Below are 10,919 nucleotides of genomic sequence, written 5' to 3'. Positions count from 1 at the left end.
TCCCTGACACCTCAACATCACATGTAGCCTACAGGGAATATGTGTCAGCAGCCTGGTTCCCATCTAAGCTGGCCCCTTAATTTACTTCAAACATACATTTGACATGATAATATACTGTTCCTTTGTGCCTTAGCACACACCTGTTGGGCAGAGACACGCTAAAGGTCAAAGGTCACTGGAACAGCTGAATAGCCAGTGCTAGCAGTCACACTGAGGTCATAGCTACTCAAACTCTCAGAAAAATAACTTCTAAAAGTAAAAACTTAGCCTGGGTAATGAGTTAATTTTATAAAGTTTTAACATTATCACAGATCACTGAGCTCCCACAAACAACACATAGGGAAAATGTGAACTTTATTGATCAACATGTTGCCAAAACCTCCTTCTAGTAGCTTACGTTATAGATGAGGTGCCCTGACTTTAGGGAGTTGCGATACAACTGTAACCCACTGAAACAGCGCCATCTTATGTCCAGCGGCGCAACCACAGTACACCCTTAACAGGGAGACTTAACAATTTCATATTTTACAATTAAATGTAGAAAGAAAAGAAAAGAAAAAGTTCCTTAAAATTAACTTTGTGTATTGGCAAGAACATTAAGCTGTCGTCACATTTATTTAAGAATTTACTAAGGGAAATTATATTGCATTGCATTCCTTTGTGCTTATTACTGAGCTACAATATTATTAGGCTACAACAGTTTATGGGCTGAATGCACGTCCCTGCAGAGAAAATAGTACTTTTTCATGAAAGCACAAACAATATCTTCAACTGTAGGGATAATCACAGCTTAATTGCATCTGTTAATTTCTTACAATACATAACAATGTATAGCCTACATTATACATTTCTTTACATTTTTGTTTTTACAAGTTTCAACAGGCCTCTCGTCTGTGCAAAAGGAATAATTTTGGCTCTCTCCCTCTCTCTTTTTTAATAGTGCTGATTCATGGTTCATTTTTGTAAGAAAATGAAAAGATCTCCTCTTTGTCCTCTGCATGTTGAAAGCTAGAATCACTTTCCAGCTGTTCCTTCCTGAGCTCCTCCACGTGGGTCAGTTCCACCTCCTCCTCCCCGTCATTGTCTTCACTTATTCTATCTGCACCTTCACCTCTATTATCTCCACTCTCTCCTCCCCCCCTTCTCCTTTCTCTCCTGTTGGCTTTGCTCATTTCCTCTTTGCTGTCACCTCCAGGCTCTCTAACCCTCTCCCCGCCCTCAGCCGCCTTGCATGGGACCTGGCTGCGAGGCGGTGGATCTAGGGGGTCCAGGTTGAGAGGATGCTGTAGCAGCTCCACAGGGGTGAGGGCTGCATCCTCGTCCACCACCTCTGTGCTCGAGGTGGGGGCAGGGCAACGAACACGGGCCGACTTGGTCCTCAAACGTGTCTTGAGCTCGTCTTCCCTTAACTGAGAGTGTGAAGGGAACACAAGCAAAAAACATAAGAAAAAGTGAGAGGGGGAGACGGAGAGAAACAGCTGAGGTGTTCAGGTAAATGATGACACACACACACAAACACACACACAGACTTGACCTTGCGTCTCTCTTCAGCAAGTCTTATCTTCTCCTCAATCACTTCTCTGCTGGGGAGACTTTGCTCCTTGGCTTTCAGGGACTCCAGTCTGGCAGGAGGTCTTCGTCTGACCACCTCTCTGTCATCCAGCTGATACACACACACACACACACACACACACACACACACACACACACACAGCAGGGGGAGACAGAGGACAGACAATCTCAGAATTACAAATGAATGCACTTCCACTCAAACATACTGACCTCACCTTCCTGTGAAAAATAATTGGCAACACAAATCAATGTCCTATACAAAATTAACTTTAATACTTTGGTATAAACTTTACTATACATTCTTTAGTTGTGAATTATTCCAGGACAGAAATTTTCAAATGGGTGGCCAGTCAATGAGACCAATGTTAGTTTTTTCAGTCTTCAGTTCACATGTGTTTTTAAACAGCAGAAATTTTAGCATTAAAAGTGCCGTGATAGCCAATAACATTAAACATTTAGGTGTGCTAGTACAGAGCCATGAAGTTGTGCATGCTGGGCTATTGGTTCATTTAAATGGGAAAGAGGTATAATTAAAGGTACCATTTGTAAGAAGGTGAAGCAATTAACATTTATTAATCTCTTTGTATTGCCAATGTGTGAATAGACTGTACCATATTTTAAAAAATTTGACTTTCTCGGTTGCCCATAATAGCCTGTGGAAAACGCTTTCTCTTCCGCTCCCCTACAGTGTGCAACGCTAGCTAACATTAACTTAAAAAAGGAGTCCGCTAACATCAACAAACAGCCTGCACCCACCACAACACAGGGTCCAACACAAAATCCAAAGTCAAAGCTGCCATTACTGTAAAGCATGTGAAATACATTGTGATATCATGCTTTTAGTTGGCTAATGTTAGCTAACGTAAGTGTACTTGCTAACACAGATGAAGTACTAGCTAGCTAACACAGCAAAATACTGTCTTGAGTGCATAACGTCAGCTAATTCATCCAAACTCCCGGGGCTGATCTGGCCGGTAGATTTGCTGGATTTGCTAGAGTGCTGGCGCAAGCAACAGGATGCTGACTGCAGTTCAGTTAATGCACACCAGTGTCATTAAAAACAAGGGTTACACATATAACCTTTCATATTATTAGTAACACCTAGGCTTTTTTGTTGCAAGAAATACATGTTGTGAAAAAGGCCTGTTAGTTACCATATAGTATTATGGTCTTTTCTTTTTACATAACCCTCAATTAATAGACGTGTTACTACCTGTGTGCTGTAGGCTACTCTATAGTAGCCAAGGTCACCTATTGGCCACATCTTGGTCCTGTCATTGATTCATTTTCATATTTTAATGTTATTTGAGAACCTAATATTTGTCACTTAATGTTTTTTATTTTTCATTCAGATGCTTGATGAGGATGTTAAGAGGGTAGCTTTCTCTGTCCATGCCATATTTTGGTTTTCAGCCCGCAACCTTTCTGTTTTGGTTCACTCCAAACACTCCAATGGCTTTGTTTATGGCCACAGCAGATCCAACAAACACAGTTAGCGAATAGCTGGTGCCTGGTGAACATAGTGGAGCATTTAGAAGCTAAAGTTGGTAGAGACCAAAAACAGTGCTAATTAAACTGAATATTGAACTCAGTTGGACAGAAACTTGACTTCAGAGTAATGCTAGTGTTGCTCCGTATCTGCTGGATGTGTAAATAGGCAACTGTTTGTCTGCTGTTGGCCATATCAACTAGAAAGTCATAATGTATTAGTCTTGTTTCCACTGCCCCCAATTATTGCAGGTTTAGGTAATTAAGTACTTCTGCTAGTAATAATAATAGTAGTAGCAATATTAGATTTGCAGGCAAATTTACTGACCTCATCTAAGCAGCAATGTCTGTTCTGAGACTTGAGTATAAGCTTATCCAATGGTGACTAAATCCAATATCACAATATGTTTGAAAGATGATTGAAAACTAGCTAGAGTAGTTAGATCTGCTCAGAAGAATTTAATGCAGCTTTTAAAACTATGGAATTTCTGGTATAATATCACAATATTAAAACAATCAAAGTTAATATCTAGTCTAATATCACAATATTGGTATTATGTTCTCCACTTCTACCCAAGTTTAAACCAGTGTGCACCAGGTACCCACCATGATGCTATAAGCCTCTCCAGCCCTGCCTCCCCTCTCTCTGGTCTGTCCCACTGGGATGATACCCTGGTTCAGCAGCTCCTCCAGGATCTCACTGGACTTTGGGCGCTCCTGCACTGTGCTGTCCTGCTGCAGGAAGCCTGCAAGACACACGAAATAAAAACACTTTAGGTTGTTTCCTCTGGATTTTCTCTACACGGTCTGTTTTATTCAGCATGTTTGGGGCACATGCTCACTGTCTTGTGTAATTCTGTCAGCCTCACGTTCTCTGACACTTGTTAGAGCAGGGAGTTTTCTGGGTACTGCTCCAGGTAACACAGGCATCTCCCTGTTCTCCATCACCACTCCGCTGTCTGTGGTGCCCTTCGACACGGCCGAGTCTCCACGACCATCCAGTTTACTTCCTGTCTCATCCTGACAGCAAAGAGACACACTATGAATGCATGAAACATGGCACAAGACATTTTTTTTAACCTCTGACCTCATTCTTTTTGTTTTCCCAGACATGATGTGGTCATGGTGACATCTGTGTGTTGACACATTGTCATGAACACAGTAGCTCAGGAACAATAATGATACACAGCAGGTAACCCCTACAAATTACATCATCATCGAGTTTGAAAACGAACTGGTATGCACTAGCCTGTAAGTGTATTCTGTAACCAGTGAAACTTACTGTACTAAGTAGAATTTTTTACTTGAGAATTTCCATTTAACGCCCCTTTATACGTCTAATCCACTGCATTTCAGAGGGAAATATTGTACTTTTTGTTTTACATCACTCTGACAGCTACAGTCACTTTGCAGAAGATTTTACATACAAAACATGATTATAGGGCTGCACAATTAGTTGAAATGTTTGGTACAGACCTCAACAAACGTCCTACATCATGATTTTAATAATTTCTTCAGTGAAAACTAAAATTGTGACGCAAATTCCCACTAATAGTGAATCATATCACAAATCGTAACAGCCGTCAAAATAAGCTAGAACTACAGCTTTAAAATGCTACTTACATGTTTACATCAATAATAATAATAATACAACAGTATGGTGTGTATTATAACGCTCTGAAATTAGCTGCATTATGAGTACTTTTACCTTTGATATGTTAAGTTTCTTACAAAATCTCTGTACTCCAGTGACCTTTTGAATGTACGTGAATATTTCAGTTAAAACTGACCAATTAACACCAAAACCATGCCCTAATTTAATTTAATAAAGGTGAAAATTCAGGGATGGTTTTTTTGTAATCTGATCAATGTTATAGGGTTTTTACTCCTTATAAACCCCCCAAACCATAACTAACATTAACAGATACCTCAATAAATTGCAATTCATTAGGCTACTGTCTACTTGAAATCTCATAAAATGTTAAAATTTTGTATTAATGGATTTATAAGGGATTCTGCTTTGTATTGTCCGCATAATGAACACTGGACACTTTAAGTACATAGAGGAGGTGGACGAGGACGCCGCCCTCACCCCTGAAAATAAGACTTTTACTTGCTATAAAGTATTTTTACTTTGTGATATTGCTAGTTTTACATTGGTAGCTACTTCTTCCACCATTGGCTTTATTACCACCAAAGTTTTTTTAACATTGTCACATGCTGTGTTTTTATAGGTATTACAAATTAAGTAACTCAGTAAGATGCACAAACTAGTGACAGTACAGTTTTGGATACTTGGTCAACTCTTCCTTTAGGGTCACAAAATTTTATGGCACACAGATTCCGGCGTAACACCTGTTACGGCTACTTTACGATACTTAAGTGTTAACTGCAGCTTACTGTTGTAGTTTTCTGGGTTACAGTTATAGACAATACACCCGTTTTGAACCCCACTCCTCAATTTTAGCTAAACATAACTGAAAGTGGCGGGTCTTGTGAGACGCAGCCTACCTCGTCTTCATTCACCTCTTCCGGTCTCAAAGGTTGGACCACAGTGTTTGTGGAGTTGCCGCATCCCATGTTCACCTCAAAGCAACGACGTGAAATAAGTCAGTAAAACTAACAAATGTCAGGTTTAATTGCACCTCGGTGTGTTTTTCCTCTGTTATTTGATCCGTGTAGCCTTGCATTCCTACACACACACACACACACCCGGACACAGTCTCCACGGACCCGGTGCGTTGCTAAGGGCCGTTGCTACAATAACTGTGACCCGGCGAAAGAGATGACACCCAGGAACAAGCTGAGGGTGTCAGAGTCAGGGCACTACAAAACACCGTCGTCCTGAAGGCAAAATACTGAATTATTTATCCATTTGGGCAATTTACTGAAACTTTTCAAAAGTCTAAAAATACTGCAGTCAGTATCAAATCATTCCCAACTTGGTATAAAGCAGGCACCAGCCCTGGAGGCCCCAGTGGTGTCTGCTGGTGCATCCTCTTCCTAAATAAACTTTTGCATTATTTGTTGTCAGTGGCAAATACATACATCTTCTTGTTTGGGAATGTGCACAGAAAGCACAGTATCACCTGAAATAGGGGCCTCATTCTCAAGATGGGTCTGGCATTATTATTCTGTCTTTTCTACATGTCTTGTAAAGGTGCCCTGTTTCAATACTTATATAGTTCAAATTACTAGATTAATTTGCGTTCAACTAAATTGCCACACACAGAAGGGACCAGAGTCTACTTTGCCCCCAAGGGCAAGAAAATAATCAGCAGGAGTAAATTCTATATAAACTAGTAGCATAAACTCCCTTATCTCCCTTTGGTATAACTGATATTTATGCCTACAGATGTAAAGACAGTGGGCAAAATAAAGAAAATCTACCATAGACAAGTGAAGAAACTTAATTTCAACTACACACTACTTGATAGGTGACTGATCAGGGTAGACATATTAAGCTGAGTGAGAATTGGCTTTATCAGCTATAAAAGAGTTCTGTTATTCAACAGTTTGCACGAGTTTTGTAGCAACAAAATGAATGTAGTCTACATGTGTTTAAATAAATAAGCATATTGTTGAGAGGTATACTGATTCTAGACCAGCCAATGTAATATTGCTTTGAAGTACTTTATTAAATTTTGCAACACCACATGGAAGAGACCACAGGGGAGCAGTGGGCTCCAGGCTCTACTGTAAGTAGGAGGTGGCGCTGGAGTGGCCTGCGGCCGTGCAGAGCCTGGGCTTATTGGCGAGGACCACAGTGGTATTGAGTGCAGGCAGGAAACTCTGGTGCAGGTTCTTGCACTTCTGCTGCACCTCCAGGGCACGAGCATTTTTGGTCAGTTTGTCCTCCAGATTGATCAGGCGCCTGCGTGTGAGATCCGTGTGCTGCCTATAGATAAAGTTTAACATAAAAATGAGTCAGATCGGGACACTGAAGACAACAGTCAAAATGGCAGGCCACAGCTTGTACAGTTTGGCATCATCCATTAGTGAATGGACAGACTTACTGAGAGCACTTCAGTACTGGGTAAAGTCCAGCTGCCATCAGTTGTCAGATCATATTTCTCCAGCGTGAGGCTGATGTAGGGCTGGAGGAACAGGAGAAGACAGTTAAAGTCATTGTGTTTTCACAGTGGTTAACAGAGAATTGGCAGGCGTTCTGCGTTTCTGACTGCAGCCACATCATATTAACTGTATCTGCCTGCCGAACACTTACCTGGTCCAGGCAAAGCTCATGTCTGGGTCTTTGGCTGAGGATGTCCAGGCAGAAGGTGGCCTGATGCAGCTTAGAATCACAGTTCCTGATCTGACCCACCACTTTCTGTATGTCCTGTGTAACATCAGAAATCTCCTCCCTTATCTGGAGATTACAGAATGCGAACATCACAAAAAGTGAGATACAATTTACCTGTGGAATGGCAGATTGTGTAAATTGTGACTACACTCTAATAGACTGACCCACTGACTCTCCCATTTCAGCGTTTCCTGGACCTTGTTCAGCTCATTGATCTTCTTCCTCAGGGCAACGTCTGTGCCGTGCCGCTGGCACTCCAGGGCATTTTTTAGCTATAATGGAAGAGAGAGACAACGATGCACAGTGGAACCAGCGAAACATTCACTGGAATTCAGGTTCAAAAATTCAAAACTATCCTCTATTTAATGACTTAAACCTAGATTGTTGAGATAATACATTATAACAAAAGAGTTGTAAACTTCGGGTTAGTTTTCAAAGATGTCTTACATTGGCCAGGGTAAAGCCCAGGTTTCCCCTGAAGGAGGAAGAGTCCTTAATCAGGTTATCAGCCGTCAGCCTCAGGTCCTTGCAGTGGGACAGCCATTTGTCGTAGCTCACATGGTTGGGCTTGTACTGAATGGCCGGGAGCTGGGAGGTCGAGGTGTTGAGGTTGTGAGTGATGCATTTGGTGGTGAGCTTGATGGCTTCGCCCTTGTCCTGAAAATCTGCCAGCAGCTGAGCACGGATCTCCTTGAGAGAGCTGGGTGGGGGGGTTAGGAAACAATGTGCGACACAAAAGAAGCAGATTTGAAATCATGTGAAAAAATACTGTTTTCACACTGGTAAAAATCTGCAGGAACAAATGCAGGATGAAGCTGCAATACCTTGTTAGTGTGAGAGCTGCAGCTCTCACACTTTTGTTCTCTTTGCTCTTTATTATTATTATCATCATTATTATTATTATTATTTATTCTGCCGTTTTTTGGCATCTATCTTCTCCTATACCGTTTGTCCTACAAGTCGTCTCCCATTCACTCCCTGTTGTAGCTGCAGGCTGAGGTCTCCCCCTGTCACTAATTCTTTAACTTGCTGTATCTTCCTCCCTGTTTGGAGTTTGGGCACAAGAGGTATATATTTATGCTCAGCTACTCAAGCACTAACTAAAAAGTCCAAAATGATAGCTGTAAATACACTTTTTGCATCAACAACACATCAAATTGTATCATTATAATCAGGCTGGTGGTGCAGTTAGTTAGTGATCAGTCTCTGGAGCAGCACTTCCATTCCAATTGTGGCTTTGAATCCTGCAGCGGGCACCAGTGTTAACTGGTTTCAGCTTTAAACACCTGTAGCCTATGGTGTTTGAACTTAATCATAACAAACTAAATATGGTGACCACAAATTCCTCGGGTTGCAATGTTAGTACATTATAGCTTTAAACTTTACACAGCTGTTTGTTGTTAGAACTTAATGTTGCTAATTTATTCCGCTGATTTTTGGCATCTATCTTCTCCTGTACCGTTTGTCCTACAAACATGGTTTCAACTTCAAATTGTACATCATCTTCATGAGATGGGTGCAATTACCTGTGTTGCTGATATCTGTAATGGTTGATTTTATATTAATATTTTTATGCATTTTAAAATGACTGTGTTCCTATGAAGGGAAGGCTTTCAAGTTTCTTTGTCAATCATGTCTTATTCTGACAAAAAAATGGCTCCTAAGCAGCAATAGAAGGCATGTTTTGCTCTGTGATGGCTACTCCACTGTTGAAGAATAAAATAAATGAACAACCAAAGAATTGTGCTGTGAAAGACTTGATGACTTGATAGCTTGATAACTCAATACCTGTGATGGCGCGATGGATAAAACACAGGCCTTTGGTGTGAGCGACCTGGGTTCAATTCCCCACTGTGACCCATCCACCATTTTGTCCCTGAGCAAGACACTTAACCCCTAGTTGCTCCAGAGGCGTGCGAACTCTGACATGTATAGCAACTGTAAGTTGCTTTGGATAAAGGTGTCAGATAAATGTATGTTTATTTATTTTATTCTTCAACAGCGCAGTAGACATCACAGAAGATATGTTTATAAGCAAAACATTCCTTCTATTGGTGCTTAGGAGCCAGTTTCTTTTTTTAGAATAAGACATGAATGACAAAGAAACTTGAAAGCCTTCCCTTCACAGTGTATCTGAGTAGTCCAGTGGTGGAGGTCTTGCTCTTGCTCCGGATTCTAGGGATTGATGGACAAAACCCTGCTCACAGCAGGTTAACCAAACTTAACACATATGTTTGCTGAACAAGTGTGTAGCACATCATTGAGTCTCTTAGCTGATGGAGCCGCACATTGCACCGACAGCGGTAGCAATCGTAAAAAATAGCTGGTAGCTCTCACACGCATTTTATCAGTATATAAGGATATTTGTAGATAAAGAAAACCTGGATGTCAGCTCAGTATTAAGATGTTTGTACCATTTGCCAGGCATGGTAGAAGAACTGTATTTTTGCGATTACCATTTTAAAAGAAGCTTTAAATTAAGGAGTAGTAAGAGGTGCAACATTCAAAACGCTGAAACAAAACATCCAAGTTAATAATTAATAATTCTGGATCTGTCTGTTGGACCTTAGTTTGTTGAGCAGGATGCAGATCTGCTTGTGGAGCAGTTCTCTGATCTCATTGGTCAGCTGCTCTTCCTTCTTCAGCTCGATGAGGACGCGGCCCTGTCTCAGGCCTGCGCAGCTCTGACTGTTACTGAGCGCCATACAGTTGCTCATGAGCTGACTGTACAGCTGCTTCTCCTGGAGACAGCACTCAGCGGTGTCTTTCGCCTGAACACATGATATTTCCAACACAGGGACACGAGAGCAACAATGAAGACTGATAGTATATATATATATATATATATATACATATACTTATACTACGAGTAAAATAGGACACCGTAGTGCAGTATTAGTTAAGACTCCTGCTACTTTGTAACTCTTTAACAGTGTTGTACTTTGTGCTCAAAAAACTAACTTAAGTTTTTATTGGTTTGCTATATACAGTGAGGAAAATAAGTATTTGAACACCCTGCTATTTTGCAAGTTCTCCCACTTAGAAATCATGGAGGGGTCTGAAATTGTCATCGTAGGTGCATGTCCACTGTGAGAGACATAATCTAAAAAAAAAAACCAGAAATCACAATGTATGATTTTTTAACGATTTATTTGTATGATACAGCTGCAAATAAGTATTTGAACACCTGAGAAAATCAATGTTAATATTTGGTACAGTAGCCTTTGTTTGCAATTACAGAGGTCAAACGTTTCCTGTAGTTTTTCACCAGGTTTGCACACACTGCAGGAGGGATTTTGGCCCACTCCTCCACACAGATCTTCTCTAGATCAGTCAGGTTTCTGGGCTGTCGCTGAGAAACACGGAGTTTGAGCTCCCTCCAAAGATTCTCTATTGGGTTTAGGTCTGGAGACTGGCTAGGCCACGCCAGAACCTTGATATGCTTCTTACAGAGCCACTCCTCGGTTATCCTGGCTGTGTGCTTCGGGTCATTGTCATGTTGGAAGACCCAGCCTCGACCCATCTTCAATGCTCTAACTGAGGGAAGGAGGTTGTT

At 41.1% G+C, this 10,919-nt stretch overlaps 1 protein-coding gene and 1 pseudogene across 2 annotated transcripts; both read right to left on the bottom strand.

Moving 5' to 3' along the window:
* Window positions 1-337: 337 nt before the first annotated feature.
* stmnd1 (stathmin domain containing 1) lies at window positions 338-5,808 on the bottom strand. Of its 2 annotated transcripts, none has more exons than XM_046058940.1 (5): window positions 5,572-5,808; window positions 3,903-4,080; window positions 3,667-3,806; window positions 1,535-1,663; window positions 338-1,409 (listed from the first exon to the last, which is right to left on the bottom strand). In XM_046058940.1, exons 1-5 carry the CDS (start codon window positions 5,638-5,640, stop codon window positions 948-950), a joined length of 978 nt encoding a protein of 325 aa, XP_045914896.1. In that variant the 5' UTR covers window positions 5,641-5,808; the 3' UTR covers window positions 338-947. The 2 variants fall into 2 exon arrangements, with proteins under 2 accessions (XP_045914896.1, XP_045914897.1); XM_046058941.1 differs by having other exon boundaries at window positions 3,930-4,080.
* Window positions 5,809-6,716: 908 nt separating this feature from the next.
* The window catches only part of LOC123976791, a 7,167-nt pseudogene continuing 2,964 nt past the window's right edge, over window positions 6,717-10,919 (bottom strand).

Source organism: Micropterus dolomieu, linkage group LG09 (genome assembly GCF_021292245.1).
Source record: "Micropterus dolomieu isolate WLL.071019.BEF.003 ecotype Adirondacks linkage group LG09, ASM2129224v1, whole genome shotgun sequence".
In the NCBI taxonomy this organism is placed as follows: domain Eukaryota; kingdom Metazoa; phylum Chordata; class Actinopteri; order Centrarchiformes; family Centrarchidae; genus Micropterus; species Micropterus dolomieu.
Note: the sequence above shows the minus strand (reverse complement) of the source record. Positions and strands in the feature narration are given on the sequence as shown.